At 41.8% G+C, this 16,203-nt stretch overlaps 2 protein-coding genes across 2 annotated transcripts; one reads left to right on the forward strand and one right to left on the reverse strand.

Annotated features, from left to right (window-relative positions):
- Window positions 1-1,137: 1,137 nt before the first annotated feature.
- Window positions 1,138-6,716, reverse strand: LOC310875182 (peptidyl-prolyl cis-trans isomerase A-like). The gene is made up of 6 exons (XM_083788318.1): window positions 6,463-6,716; window positions 6,242-6,272; window positions 5,915-6,003; window positions 5,702-5,798; window positions 2,762-2,837; window positions 1,138-1,621 (listed from the first exon to the last, which is right to left on the reverse strand). The coding sequence occupies exons 1-6, from the start codon at window positions 6,613-6,615 to the stop codon at window positions 1,486-1,488; spliced, it is 582 nt and encodes a 193-aa protein (XP_083644444.1). The 5' UTR covers window positions 6,616-6,716; the 3' UTR covers window positions 1,138-1,485.
- A 574-nt stretch (window positions 6,717-7,290) lies between these two features.
- Window positions 7,291-15,693, forward strand: LOC310874609 (aurora kinase B-like; the record flags this gene model as incomplete). The annotated part of the gene is made up of 6 exons (XM_083787468.1): window positions 7,291-7,322; window positions 11,284-11,472; window positions 12,482-12,620; window positions 13,553-13,701; window positions 13,968-14,142; window positions 15,532-15,693. 6 exons carry the CDS (start codon window positions 7,291-7,293, stop codon window positions 15,691-15,693), a joined length of 846 nt encoding a protein of 281 aa, XP_083643594.1.
- Between the last annotated feature and the right edge of the window lie 510 nt (window positions 15,694-16,203).

The raw sequence follows: 16,203 nt of genomic DNA on the forward strand, positions 1-16,203 counted from the left end.
TTTGAGGTCGGCTGACCAGTTAAAGCTGGATCATGTGATTGCGACTAACAAAAGATCAAAGGGTGACCGCCGCTGACCAGGCCTTTGCGGCAGCAGCCCCCAGGCTCTGGAATACTTTGCCTTTTTACATCAGAGCTGCCCAGTCCATATTTACTGTATCAGAGACTGACGTGACGTCTGTGCACAATGGTACGAAATGCATGTTCTGTTCCTGGTTTATTCTCATATAGTTCTGTGTGTGTGTTAAGTTTACTCTCTTTGGACATGAAATGTTATGCATTGGCAGAGGAAATAGCGGGAAGGGCAAGGAGAATCGAGGCACATAATAGAATTGTAGGCACATTTTCAGCAGCAGTGTTTTCATGGCCAGGCCTCCGACTGAGGCAATCAATGACGACGATCAACATGTGTGCATCTTGCCATTTTGGTGGTCAGCATCATATAATCTTCTAACATGATTTGCTCAAAAGGGACGGTCACTTTTGGAGACCACGTGGCCTACTGCAGGCCTCCAGGTGTCAGAGCTTCCGAGCAGCAGCAGTAATAACTCTCACCACTGTAAACCACTATTTGTTTAAAATCACACCCATGTGAACTGAGTGGTGCAACCCCCCCCCTCTCTCTACTCATAGTCACATGTTAACGTCACATAGGTTAACACAGACATTGCTGAATTTGAAAAAAGCAATGACTCTTTATTCCAAAATTAGGTTATTGAAATGTTGGCTCATATCCCAACATGAAAAGCTTGAATGTAGCTTTTTTTTTAATGTTCCAACAATTGACTCTTTCGAAAGCTTCCCCAGAAAGCCTTCATCACAAAAAGCTTTTTCAGGCTTTTTAATTTTATTTTTCAACATAATTATAATAAAATTAAATATCTGCTATTATCCGATATATTATTTTACCTATACCGATTACTGATTAATTGGTTTAAGGCCAATATCGGCCTATTGCCGATTAATCTCCCATCACAATTTTTTTATGTTTGTATAAAATATATTCAACAATTTATTGTCTTTTAAATGATTTCTTGTTCTTATGTTCAGTGAATTCAGTGCAAGATATAGACACATAGTCTAGTGTTCATCACATCACCCTGCTCAACAGTGTGGAACAGATGAGACAACAGATAAATTATCATATTTTAATATGATGAAATGTAGCCCTGAATGAAATGCATGACGATTCAAGTTTACACTTTGTTTTAGAATCCCAAATTCACATTGTTAAGTGCTTGTTAAAACACAACCCGTAAGAGTATGAAAATTACACCCAAGAATCCACTAGGTAAACCAAAGTTAAAAAAAAGAAAAAGAAAAGTACTGACTGACACCTTATCCCTGTTAGGTAAACTACTGTCAACAACCAGGGGTGCCGCAGTGCACACTGACCAAACAGTAGAGCCACTGTGCGACTGACCATTTCACATTGAAATCACAGCAGGGGGTGAGGCCGAGACCATGTCGGCTCTCCGCTCAAGATCTACTTTAGCTCTCCACAATCTGTGACGGTGATTCTCTTGGAGGTTCGCCCAGACCGAGACCCAAAAGCCTCCACTTTCTTGATCACGTCCAATCCCTCCTTGACACTGCCAAAGACAACATGCTTGCCATCCAGCCTAAGGGAAGAATAGGAGAGGTTTATTATTATTATCATCATCATCACCGCCCCGGACGGTGTCAGAATTCATATTACTCTCTAACCCAGTGATTCTCAATCCTTTTCATTTAAAGTATGCATCAGTCCAAGGACCCCAATCTACTCTGAGAAGTTTATAAACTGACCCTCACAACTAGCGATGTCCCGACTCCCTATCAAGATATTTTCTGCCGATAACAATTTTTCCTGATCAGATATTACATTTTTTAAAGAACACTTAAGCCATATCTCACACAATAGTACAATATCCAAAATCACAGACAATATTCAGTCTAACATCATGATATGGATCCAATATTTTGAAGGGACAGACAGTAGGCTGACAGGAAACGGGAGAGAGATGGGGGAAGACATGCAGTAAAGGCCGTGTCGGGCTCGGGAGTCGAACCCGCGGCACACTGCGACTGGATTACCAGTCGGGTGCCCAGACGGTTACGCCACCGCCTGGGCTTATGGATCCAATATTGATACTAGGGATTTGACTATGACTTTAATACATTTGTGTATTTTATGTAATGATGTTTTATTGTTGTGATGTATACCGACTGCCAGTGTGCCAAAAGATTTCCAATTTATGTCATGGACGATAACGTTTTCAGGGGACCAATGAAATACCATGTAAATATCTCCTTTTTTCTGTTACAATCCCCGGCCGGTTAATACCAAAGACTGAGAGCCTCCCTGCTTGTCACTCAGCATCAAGGGTTGGATAGGGGCAAGTCCCTGTGACATACTAGCGTCATGTCACTCAGCATCAAGGGTTGGATAGGGGCAAGTCCCTGTGACATACTAGCGTCATGTCACTCAGCATCAAGGGTTGGATAGGGGCAAGTCCCTGTGATATACTAGCGTCATGTCAAGTGGGTCGGTGTACTTGTACATCAAGCTGCCTCACGCTACAGAAACGGGAGATAGTCCTGCCCTATGGGCCTCACGGCTTGGCAAGACTTATTCAAATATATGTGATACTAGAGAAAATAGCAGATCCTCTCTATATTCACTAGTTTGGGTCCCGGGCAAACATCTCATTTATTTTGTTGCGTCTTGAGCTAAAAGGATTGGGAACCACTGTTGCGATGTTTGTCGTCTCAGCACATACCACTCTGTTTTAGCAGTGCAGATGAAGAACTGAGATCCATTGGTGTCGGTTCCGGCGTTGGCCATGGACAAGATGCCTAAGACACAAAGATAAACAGCAGTCAGTGGTGTAAACTGTAAAGCAGTGATTTTCAACCCTTTTCATATCACGGTCCATTATAGTTTAGTTTTCCTGCCAGTCAGTTCCAATTGATCTCAAGAACCAGATAATGGAGCTGGCATGCAAACTTAGCTTCTTATCAGTGGACAATTTGGGTAAAATGATAAATAAAACATCCTTCATAGCAAGCTTCAAAATATATCAAATCAACAAGATACATGGGGAAATTACACAGCCTTGTTTGGACAAAAATAAAATAGGTCATCTCATGCAAGCATATGGAGTTGATTATGTTCTGAACATGGAGACATTACTCGCACAACACTTCCATCTGGTGGAGAGCAGGAAGTATGACAAATTGACAATACCACAAAGACAGCTGGGCTACACTCAACAGCTGCAAGATGGACTTTATGACTGGGGTACGTCACCCAGGGCTGTAACTACCCCTTTCCCCCACGCTAATTAAAAAAAATAGCCAATGGTGAGATTGTAGATCTGCTATTTTCACCAAATATTTGACGGTTCGACCCCAGAATAGGAACGCTACAGTTTATGTGATTAAAGACATTTGAATGCATAATTTGGATTTCACAATACCAGCAATGTAGGAACATTGTGGATATAGACTCTATATCCACCCGGAAGTTATGCGGGAACGCCTACTGAGCCCCATACATCCAAACAGAAAAGTCCTATTTGATTGCATTAAATGACTTTAAACAACCTTAAATTTGCCACTCGATCTGCCATTGACTTTATGCATGCTCATACCCGCTAGTGAAATCCAAATACATTAAAATAATACATAATTAACCCATTAAGACGAATGCATTCTTAATCAGTAATTCTCAAACCTTTTCGTGCCATGGACCCCCAAAATGTATATATGTTTGGCCACGGATCTAAAATTCTAAATGGCACAGATGCTTTTCCGGTTTAAACGGCTTAAGCCTTAAAAGAATATACAGCACTGCACTCAGTAGTCAGTACTGTGTGTTCAAGTGGAACGCTACCCCATGCAGGAGAACAGTGACTGAGGAAGAACAGCCTTCATAACCACTGGGCAAAGGTTAATGGTTAGTCAGACGGTGGCCAGTCAACCCCCGTCCGTAGGCACAATATACTGGTTCCGTAAGATTGCATTTGGAAAACATGGTACTGGATGACTTCATAAGCACTGTAAGCCGTTGTTTCGCGCTCCAACATTTTTACTTTCCACTCCAAATTCTATCCTCTGTAGCTCTGAGGAAATGTCTTTACCTTTTGGATACGACACTGCAAAAAGGGGTTTTCTCCACTCCTCTTGGGAGGGCTCGGTCCATTTCGACCTATGCAGGGAAATCCTGACACAGAACCCCTTCTCTAATACAGTGGTTCCCAAAGTGGGGTCCTGGGACCCCCAGGGGTCCTTGAGGTAGTTCCAGGGGGTCCCCAGCAAAATTATATTTTGGAACTAAACAGACCCTTATGGGTCTGTAACTCCAGGGCTGCCATATTTCAGAAAATGTCAAGAGTGAGACTCTAGTGTCTTAATTGGCTTTTTTAATGTCGATTTGGCCCGTTTTAACGTTGATATTTAACCTTAACACTGATGTCTTCACCTCCATGCCAGCTGCTCTCCCTGCACTGACAGCCTCCTCATGCTTAAAGTAGAAATGAAAAAGATATCTATCTATGCTCCTCAGACCCAGCCAGCCAGCCAGCAAGCCACACACATAGTGCTCAGACCCAGCCAGCCAGCAAGCCACACACATAGTACTCAGACCCAGCCAGCCAGCCAGCCACACACATAGTGCTCAGACCCAGCCAGCCACACACATAGCTCCGTAAGGGAGAGGTTGCACCACTCACAAAATCTTCAAAAAACTGAAGAGGCTACTGGAGATTGGAGAACCTGATTTGGACATGATCTGATGCAGGACAATGTCACTATGACAGAAAGAGAAGATGGGTCTGGCCACATTCATTCACCCCATAATCTCAGTGGAAATTGGGGAATATGTCAGAAAACTGGAATGTGGGAAAATTCCTTATTTTTACATTTTCTTAGTTCAAACACATATGTGGGCTCTCTCTAACCTGACGCTGCCAGATCCAAGAAGCTTGCTAGGCTCTCTCTCTCTATGAACAGAAACAAGTCGTGATGCGGCCCCTCCCCCTTCACTTCACTTCACACACACACACGACTTTGTCCCTATAATGTGCACGGGCTATGGCACCGTTCCACTTCCTCATATCACGCAAGAGACGCCACACACCAGTATAGAAGAGAGATAGTCACAGGTCACTTACTCACTTGTTGTAACTTGTGGGGGCTATATTGTCTTCCATGAAAAATATTTCGAAGCTATGTTAAAATCCGCATGGCTCATTTCCATGCGTCACACAGTCAGGGACCCTGCTGACGATTTTGGTCCACTGTTTACCCTCCTGCATATATCAGCGCTGCGAGCAGATCGGCTATTTTACCGTTTGTGTGGAGCGTGCGTTATTACGCGGCGGAGCCGCAGAGAATTTATTTATTTATCATTATAATGCGTGTGAAATGGCATGTGTGGCGTGGTGCGTGGTAAAGGGTTAAATTGCGTGACTGTCACACTCAAAGGGTGAGACATGGCAGCTCTGGTAACTCTGAGTGTACAAATGTTTGTTGTCATTTCTACACTCAGTTAAATTAACTGATGGAAATGCCATTAAATGGGGGTCCGTAGACTAATGCATGTCAAACTGGGGGGGGGGGTCCTTGAAATTAAACGGGTTGAGAATCTCTGCTAGAGCTGTAAAAATCTTCTCTTATGGGGGTCCCTGAAAATGGGGGTCCACAGTTATACACTGTACCTGCTCCAGTGTGCTTCAGTTTGAAGTTCTCATCAGGGAACTTCCATCCATAGATAGATTTTCCTCCAGTTCCGTTGTGGTTGGTGAAATCCCCGCCCTTTAATCAGGAAAAACAACGCTTTGACACCATGATATCCACAACAGCATTCCGTTTGTTAGTTTAGTAACTTGTATTGAGGATTCACACATTTCACATCATTCATGTTAACTTACCTGGCACATGAACTGGGGAATCACCCTGTGAAAGATTGACCCCTTGTAACCAAAGCCGTGATCTCCAGTGCACAGGGCTCTGAAGTTTTCTGTGAGTAAAACAATAGTTAACAAGTCGTCTTGTCACTTGCTTAATGTAAATCGCTCTGGATTAAGAGCGTCTGCTAAATGGCTAAATTGTAAAATTGTAAATTGTCACCTCACATTTATTAAGACATGTGAAGTCATACAAGGTTGCAGCCTGCCCTGCATGCATGGTATGTGATGCAGGCTCATAATAATACTCTTTCATGTCAATATGACTGCCATGTAGCCTATAGTAGTTACCTGCTGTTTTGGGCACAACATCCGCATTCAACTGCAAGAATAATAATTAAAAAGAGAAATGAAAGACAGTGGAAGAAAATACTTAACTACAATGACACATTTTAAAACAAATGGCCAATATATGGCCATTACACTAAATTTGCAACGTGACAATTAGTTATGCTTGTTTAGATTATGTAAGAAGTGAATACATGAGTATATAGTGAGCAGTATTCACTGACCTCGAAGGTTACTCTCCCTACTGGCTCGTTGTCGGCAGCAATGTCAAAGTAAACCACCGGGTTCTTGTTGGCCGCTACGGGACCGCTGCTGCACATTCGTGCGGCCGTGAACGCCAGCGAACATAATTTGATCCTGTTCGATATTAAAAGCATGATCTCTCTGAAACAGACAAGTGCTTAAACTCGCGTACAGTTGTACTGTAACTGTACACATGCATGCGGGTTCATTCAAGCTGTCAGCCGTTATTCAGGAAGCACTATAGTTCTACTTCCTCATCTTTGTTCTTCTTCGGTTGAGTTTTATGTGTTCCTTTATCGCCATCTACTGAATACTAAAGGTTCTACTACTACTAGCTTCACAGTGCAAACTATTACAGTCAAAGTGCATAATGTTTTCATGTCAATAAATAGATCTACATAAATAAATATATATTTTAGGATATCATATAATGCATCTGTATTGGGAAATGATTGAGCAACTGTGAAGGAAGTGACGAATAAGTCTACCGGTATAAAAGGTCAGCTAGGGTAAAAAACCCATAAATCATACAGTTACTACACTTGACTGGAAGTTTCCTGAGTGGAAGATTAGCGCAAACAAAGGCAACGCTACAAGTCTTCATCAAACTTCATCATGCAGCAGGTAACTTGTTTTATTTCGATATTCATGCCTCTCCCGTGTCATATGAGCGTCGGGAGATATATTTTTTCGGATTGATTTGCTTTGTTCACTCAACAAAAAAAAAGAACAAAATAACTTCATTCACTTTGAATTTCCTGACTGTTTAGGCTAAGCCCAAGACTGTATGTCTCGTCAGGCCTCAGGGGATGAGCTCCACCACCTCAGCAGCAAACACAAAGTGAGTCAAACATGCTAACAGCCAAGAATGATTTAATTTCATTACTATCAGTAATGATGAATATAGGCCTACTGTATAAGATTCTGACATGCATTACGATGGTTTGATTGATTTCAATATTTATTAACAGTTTGCAGAATAACAGTACATTTCAAGTAAGCACAAACTCAATACAAAGACTGTTAACTGTGAGTGGACGACCCAATTAAGCATTACACTTGTTTACAAGAGGGTCCACCTTGTTCAATTCATCAAAACATTTAGAGACGTACAAATACACTTTTACAGTAATTCACTTAAAGCAACATTTTAGTATTTGCATTTTGAGTGATGCCAGACAGACACAGTAGTTTAGTTTGCAGACTTTGCACATGTTGCCCTATACACCCAAACTACTAGCCCCTCTCGGAGCCCCTCCATAAAGCTTTTCTGAAATTTGGATGTCGCTTTATTGTAGGGTCCCTGTTCATAACTATATTTTCGTATGGGAATTTCGGAACTTTGTTTGACCGATTTGGTCGCTTTATTTCTTCTTGTTTGTTTACCGTTTATTGTACCGCCTCCCGGTGTGCGGTAGGCTTGTGCAGCTACGTCCCTGCCTCTGATCTGCTCTGTCATAGCTATAGCGCCACTAGCTAGCCAGATAGGCGGTACAATGAGGTGTCAATAAACAAGGAAGGAAGAGAAGAATCAAAGTGACCAAATCGGTCAAACAAAGATTAAAAATACTTAACGGCTTCCGCGCCACAGGAGATATTCGCAGCGGCATGTATAGGTACTTATAGTTCACAGATTCAGAAGCCCTCACACGAAAAAAAGTCGTCAAAGAGCGCAGACAGGCCGTAAACACAGTGTTTATGTTTTATTATGTCCGCGTACCAGGTGGCAGGATACTGCTGCAACAGGACCCCATGGTCTGTGTCGTCAAAAATGTCAGAAACTTCAGTACCATTGGGTTCTGCTTGGAGGGCTACCAAACTACATGCCCAGGACAGTGAGGACAGCAACATTGAATTGAGCTGTGGAACACCATTTGAAAGGGTTTTCTGCCTGGGACCACCATAAGAGATTTTACTAGATTAAAAAAATGCAAGCTCCCAATAGCCACCTAATTTGCTCAGGGGGCACAAGCTCTTGGAGGCACATTATAGTCCGTCCGTCTGTTATTTAGTCACCCACGCCTCCATATATGGTCACGCCTTGTGACATCACATCTCCATATATGGTCACACCTCGTGACATCATGAAGACCCTTAGATCTCCATGGCCTATATGGTTGTCAGTCCATCATGCTTTGTGACATCACGCTCCATATGTCAATCTGACATCAAACCCTCTACTGGATAACCATACATGGAGATGACTGGATCATCACCTAAATCTGCATATATATGGAGCCGGCCAGCAACTCTAAATCTGACCTCAAACCCTTAAGGCTCATTCATAGTCTGGATTTTCGGTGGTGAGGTGACCACCGAACTACAACATGACGTCACAAGCCGCGGTGAAGAGCAAACCACCACCACCGTACCAGCCCTTCTCTGTTTTTACTCGCCACCGCTCAACGTTATTTCAGCTCCGCTGGTTACCTCACCACCGAAAATCCTGGCTATGAATGAGCCTTTAGATCTCCATAGTTCTAATGGGTTTCATTTAGAGCTATGTTACTCTCGACTCCCGGGGCTTGCATGAATGCAGACCAGCCTTTCGTCTTTAGTGTAAATAAAAAAGCGTTTTTGCTTCTCACCAAAACAAAGGCGGGTTGTGGCATTAGAAAGCCTAGTTTCCTTAGTGGAAGCACTCTGAGCACTCACACGTATACACATTACTTTTTGGCCAGAAAGGGATTTTTTTTCCACTGGAGGTTAAATATTCTCTATGAGGCAATTCTCGGTAGAAGGCGCAGTGGAGTAACTAAAAGTTTTTTTTCCCCCGGTGGAAACAAAATCCCCTTTTGGCCAAAAAATACTGTGTATACGTCTGGTCACTGTGGTGGGCCGAATATTCGGTGCATCACCAGTTAAAATAGTATGTTTATACAGAGTAAGTAAAGAATAAATAATCTCTCAATCACCTGGTAATGACTGTGACACAGTCCTGTAGCTGAAAGGTCAGAAGTGCAGTTGCAACCACAATGTTTCCAGCCAGACGGGTCTAGTCCAGAATGCCACTTAAGCACTATATACTTTGTTGTACAACAAATAGCAAAAATAGTTGACCTACAAGCTTGTAGATGTTTGGAAAATTTGAACGATTTAGAAAGCTTTTGCCTATAATGCCATGTTGAAAGTGGTTATCACTTAACATACTATACCTACACCCGCACAGTATAATTTGTATGAAGTGTAACTGTTTTAGTATCCCCACTTAACCCATTAACCTGAGTTTGATTCTACAAATGTTATGTTATGGTTATGGAAAAACCTAACTTAAATAATAATCACTTATGGATCCATAAAACATTTATTCAGCTCTTTTGAATGCATTAATTGCATACACTATATTTCACAATTGTATATCTGTTGTATTTCTCAGATACATTTTAGTGTCTCTATGACAAGGAATGTATATTCCAGAGCCTCTTATGAGGCCTTATAGTCATCTTTGAGATAAACTCCTCTTGTATGTGAACTTGAGACATCACATGACCATGATCCCTACCTCTCATATCACAGGGACAGGTCTTACTTAACCCGTGTTCCCCTACCCCCTTCTGATTGGTTGCATGACTCTCTGGCACCCACCATACGGGGCAGCGGTGGCCGAACCGTTTGCGGAGCGGTCTTGATATCGGAAGGTTGCTAGTTCGTATCCCCGGACCGGCATGTTAAAATTACCACCTCTGAAGTGCCCTTGAACAAGGCATTGAACCCCTACCATGAAATGTTCTATGAGCAGGGCCTGGCTGTAAACAAGTTCTTGAGCTTAGTCCAGTTACCCTGGGTAAACATAGTAACTTTCTTTCTTTCTTACTTAAGTGTGAACCATTATGTGCTCTGTATTCCCTGATGAAGGCTTAACTGCCGAAAAGTTGGATTCATTTTTGTCTTACCTGCTGTCCTAATAAAATATTGGCACTCTGGCTATTGGCGTGTGCGGCCACCTTCTTGTTTTTTCAAGATCTCCTCTACAGTACAGAATTCACTCCATAAGTTGATCTGACTTCCCATGCCAAAGAAAAGAGCTAGCGCTTGCCCAGCAGTCTGCCGTCACCCAGGCGGCTGCATGCACGTGACCTCGCCCTTGGTCGCTTTTCACCCTCAGGGCTTAATGGTATATTGCTAATGGAAATATTTGTTCTATAGGTATAATTTATTTGGCTCCAATCCAGTATTGCGGTCATTAAATAAATCAATGTTCTACTAGCTCAGAGCTTGTACTCGCTGTCTTTTTAATAGCCTGCTGATCCCCTGAAGGACTCCTGTCGGTCTTCAGACCCCACTTTAAGAACCACTGGATTATGGTATCGAGTAAAAAAATAATCTGAATCTTAATTTTACTCTGTCTAACATAAAAATCTACATTTTTGCTGATGTACAGAAAGAATACAAAAGGCTAAATATTCCTTAATCAAATTTATTTGACCATGTGGGATACAGGGCCAGGCAATGGTATATTTTATGAGGAATGAAAAGTCTGTCTGTCACATCACATGCAAAAGCAGAGACGTTTCTGTGGCTACCAAGTGGGGGGTACTTTATTTTTTATTTCGTTATTATTATTTTAACCGGCCCACATATGTGTCCCTCACACACACGCAGACATCCTTACATTCACAGAAAATTGCTCAATGATAGAACCGCAGTATCTTCAATGAATTGTTAACTCTTAAGAATTTCGATTCAACTTAACTAAACATCCCTAGTATGGAAGCAATTTGTGCCATATACATTCTTCATAGTGTTGTCCAGTCTGTTGTTCAATCCCCTGATCGCTATTGTCTGTGCATCCTTCTCATCAGGAAATGGACTCTGAATGATTTTGAAATTGGCAAACCGCTGGGTAAGGGCCAGTTCGGGAACGTCTACCTTGCGAGGGAGAAGTCGATGAAATACACTGTGGTGCTGAAGGTGTTGTTCAAATCACAGATCGAAAAAGAGGGCATGGAACATCAACTCAGAAGGGAGATCGAGATTCAGTCCCATCTCAGGTTGGTATTATGTAAATGGGATTAAAAGGATTCCTGCATGGCAACTTGACTTGTTGTCATTTGAACATGTGTGGTCCAGCCCAGCGTGAGTAAAATAGACCATTTCTAAAATAAAGAGAAATATTTAAGGTGTTTTTAATCTTGGGTATGGCAATTATGTATTAAGCCATAATGCTTATTAGCCAGGGATCATTTTATCAATCCTCCTAATCACTCTCGTAAGATGTTGCACTGCAAAACCAAAACACAATTCAGCACCCGTTTGCTCTGTGGACAAACGTCTGATAAGAGTCAGAAACTGAAACTAAAGTAGCGTCTGGCTCCATGATCAGATTTACCACTGATTCAAAAAATTAAATTAAATTAATTAATTAAGTTCATGTTAAAGTATACCATTCAGTACATCTGTATAGGGATGTCAAAGGTCATCAGCGTTAATGGGTGGTGAGGAAACTCAAGCTGCTGTAATGTAACATACCCGTTCTGCCATGTCGTGGCTCTTGTGCAACCGCAGTGTGTAGTCTTTCTGTTTTTTGTTGTTTTTTGATAATGTTTTTTTGTGGCTTTCGCCTTTATTTTATATTTTTTATGGAGGGACAGACAGTAGGCTGACAGGAAATGGGGGGGGGGGGAAGACATGCAGTAAAGGCTGTCGGGATCGGGAGTCGAACCCGCGGCACACTGCCAGACTGGATTACCAGCCAAGGTGCCTGGACTGCTGAGCCACGGCCCAGGCCTGTCTTTACATCAAATTGCAGGTGCCTTCAAACTCTTGCTTTAATTTCATTCATGGATTAGGTTTTTGGTCGGCTCAGACAAGCAACATGTTTTCAGACCTGACCATCAGTATTTACTATGTGGCTATGCATTAAAATAAGGATTTAAGCAACTTAATTGTGTGTGGATGTTGCCATTAGAGGTATTTCTTTGTCTGGTAATGACTGTGCAAATTAAATATTTAATTTCTTCTAACTTTGACTCCTGCAATGTCACTCTTCCCTCTCCTCAGACATCCAAACATCCTTCAGTTCTACAACTATTTTCATGACCGCACACGAATCTTTCTGATCCTTGAGTACGCCGCACGTGGTGAGCTATACAAGCTGCTGCAGAAATGCGTACGATTTGACGAGCAACGCACTGCCACGGTACGACTCAAACGTTTTAACCACTTAAGCCCTGTATGCAATGTATATCATTTCAGACACATAAGACCATATCTAACAACAGAGGCAGCTAAACTCTTCATGCATGCACACATTTTTTTCAAACATTTTGCAGATGCTCGTCTCATTTTTAAGATCTTAAATGGACTTGCACTGCCACCACTGAAACAGTATAGATCGAAGGGACAGTGGTGACAGAGCAACAACGGCAACTACCAGAGGGGACTGTGCCAATCAGACGTATTGTGTTTGGTAAAACAGTCTAATCTGTTAGAGCCTCCCATCACTGGAACAGTCTCCCCACAGAAGTAAGGGAGACCTCCAACTATCTGACCTGTAAATTCAACCTTAAGAGGTGGCTAAAATCAAATCGGCACTATTTAATTTATCACTGGTGTCATTTTTCACTTCACTTCACTTTGCGGATGTTCTGTCCCCTGTACCATGTTTATTTGTTCCTGTATTTTATATTGTAGCCTATTGTGTTTTTGTATGGATAGTTTTATCATTTATTTTTAAGAGCCTGCTCGGGGACTACAGATGAAAATTAGCTTCAGACTAACTCTGGCCCATTAACATTGATGTGAAAACTGACATGTTGATTAATGAGCTTTGTCCCTGTCAAATAAATACTTGTCGCACGATGACGAATAGTTTATGAAAAACTACTTTCACCTGGCCACTGCAAGGGGTTACTTTAACCATAACATCCCTTTTCTGTTACTAGCTAACAATGTGTGAGCTTGTAGATCGGGTATTTTTGGCAAAGATTGGTTAAAAACAATATAGAGCCAACTCGGGTCTTTTACCAAGTAAGAGTTTTAAGTGGTTAGTTGTTGTTTTTTGTAGCTAAGTTGATTGAAATGTGACCTATTTTATTTATGTAGTCTAATTCTAACATTTTAAATTGTCAGTACATGGAGGAGGTGGCCGACGCACTCAAATATTGCCACGACAATAAAGTCATTCATCGTGACATCAAGCCAGAGAATCTGCTTCTTGGCTTTCAAGGGGAGCTTAAAATCGCAGACTTTGGGTGGTCCGTCCATGCACCATCTTTAAGGTAAGGAATTCACTGTTTCACACATAATCCGAGCTACTGTGATGTGATTTAGCCAAAATGTTACTTTAATGAAGTGAAGTGAAGATGTTTAATTGGAATATATTGTTTTACTGCTTAAGTATACTGTAATGTCTGTCGGGTGGAAACCTCATGTGTCCAAAACTGTTACTTTTCAGGATTTAATTCAAAAGTAGCAGATCTACAAGCCGTGCGGCATTTCGAGCTTGCTAATGCTGTAGTATGTAACATTGTGGTAACATTTGTAGGCGACGTACCATGTGTGGGACACTGGACTACCTGCCCCCAGAGATGATCGAGGGGGAACCCCACAATGAGAAGGTGGACTTCTGGTGCATTGGAGTCCTCTGCTACGAATGCCTGGTTGGCAGCCCACCTTTTGAACAGCAAAACAACACAGAAACATACAACAGAATTAAGAAGGTTAACATCTCTTTATTTTGTGGGGGTTAGACCTTTTGACTTATTCCTCTGGGCTATGAAAGTTTATGGTGTAGCTTACCAGCACTCGTCTTGCCTCCACACTTCCACAGACTATTTATTCATACTCTGCCCAGGCTTATTATCCTGCTCTCAAATCTTCACATACAGTTAATATAAACCACATTATTCAGGCACATTTCAGCCACCACTTTTGCGCATTTGGACCACTCTACACAAAGTCATCAAACTGCGACGTGCTCCTATGGTAACATCATTCTACAGGCCACTTTATTTTGGCACTAGAGCGAGACCGGCCTTCTAGTCCTATTAATTGAAACCTATTCACATTCTTCACATAAATTTGTTTTAGAAACAATTATCACATAGATATTTGTCAGGTGAAAGAAGTGCTGTCTCCGTTGTGTTCCACCCCCCCCCCCCCCCCATATTGGTATTATTATTATTTTAGTAATATGTATGTTTGATTGTGTGTCAAAACCTCGCGGCCGTCGTTTGCGTTCGTTTCTGACGTCCTGTGTGCTGTAACTGCATATCACCAGGCTGTGAGCTGGCTGTCTGCCCCCCCCCCCCCCCCACCGCGATGGCATTGGTTCCACTGTGCTGTTTCAGCTGCGTTTGGTTTGAAGTTATATCGAGTGATGTTCGAACAATGGCTACGTTTACATGGACAGTTAAATCCCCTTTTCATTCAGAATAAAAGTTAAATCCTATTAAAAGTTGTCATGTAAACGCATACAAAAACTTAAATCGGAATGAAAATGGCCAATCTGATTTAAACTTAGATCTGATGTAACTGACCGGTTTATTCCATTTTAAAATCCTATTGAAACAATTGTGGACTCATGTAAACACTCATTTGGATTTAAGTTCATTCTGGTCTTTCTGTGCATGCTTGTTTCCATGTAATTGGTATGGCTATATTATGCTCTTGTTTTGCGATTAATTATAAGAAACTAGACATGTTTAATTTCACATCTCTGAGAGCAACCTCTCATAGGCTACAGGATACATCAAATATAAAGTAATATGGCAAGTGTTTTTTTATTATTTTGTTTTACCTGAAATGTAGTAGAGTAGAAGTAAAAGAATTGGAAATACTCAAGTAAAGTAGAAATACCTCAAATTTTTCCCATTGGCCAGAGGGAGCTTTGCCGTACCATTGGCTAGAAGCAGTCAATCATGTCCCCACGTCAGTGTGACTAGGTGGCGATCTTGTCGTCTACATTTCATGAGCTTTCACCTGACGACAAATAAAACCAATTGTCCCCAAACGTCCTTCTCGGTTATTCATTTACAACGTAATGTATAGAATAATCGTTAGTTGCAGCCCTAAATGGAGACAATATTTAACTTGTTTGATATTTTCAGGTGGACTTGCACTTCCCATCGTTTGTGTCGGAGGGAGCCAGGGACCTCATTACAAAGCTTCTGCGCTATCGTCCAGAGGAGCGACTGCCCTTGCAGAAAGTCATGGACCACACCTGGGTGCGTGCAAACACCCAACGAATCCTACCCCCTGCCTTGCGATGAAGACTCTTGTCCATGTTGATAAAATGTACTGATGTTGTTGTTGCATACCTGACTCGTACATTATTTTGGTATAGCATTCAAGACTGTGCAGACCTTTTCCTTCTATTTAGTGTGGTTGTTTGTCATGTGTCCCATGTGGGATAGAATTCGGTTTTATTTCACATTTGTCCCTGTCAGTATTTGTTTTCTATTAAGTCGACGTTGTAATGTTTTGAGGTCAAATGCTTAGAAAGTTTATTATCCTGTCTGTGTCCTTGAACTAGTAAATGACATCTTGTGATCAAGTTCTCATTTGTTTCAATGACGTTATATTTGAACAGCCAAAGAATTTGGCCCCAACCTACCTCTATGTGTTCAACGGACCAAAAGGGTGGCTCATCCATGGCTGGTCATGTTGAAGCACAGAAGTATTCCTGGTACCAACTGTAGATGGTCATGCTGAGCCTACAGGCTGAGGGCACTGTTTTGCAGATGGGTTCACAGATTGTGATGAGCATTGTTTGTCAAGCT

This window comes from Protomyctophum parallelum (assembly GCF_964188405.1).
Source record: "Protomyctophum parallelum genome assembly, chromosome: 17".
Lineage (NCBI taxonomy): Eukaryota > Metazoa > Chordata > Actinopteri > Myctophiformes > Myctophidae > Protomyctophum > Protomyctophum parallelum.

Excerpts from the sequence above, each read along its gene's own strand:
- LOC310875182 (XM_083788318.1), bottom strand. The coding sequence starts at position 6,615 with ATGCTTTTAATATCGAACAGGATCAAATTATGTTCGCTGGCGTTCACG. Across the intron at positions 5,799-5,914 it reads TTCCCCAGTTCATGTGCCAG|GGCGGGGATTTCACCAACCA; the intron begins GTAAGTTAACAT and ends TCCTGATTAAAG. Across the intron at positions 2,838-5,701 it reads ACTGAAGCACACTGGAGCAG|GCATCTTGTCCATGGCCAAC; the intron begins GTACAGTGTATA and ends TTTGTGTCTTAG.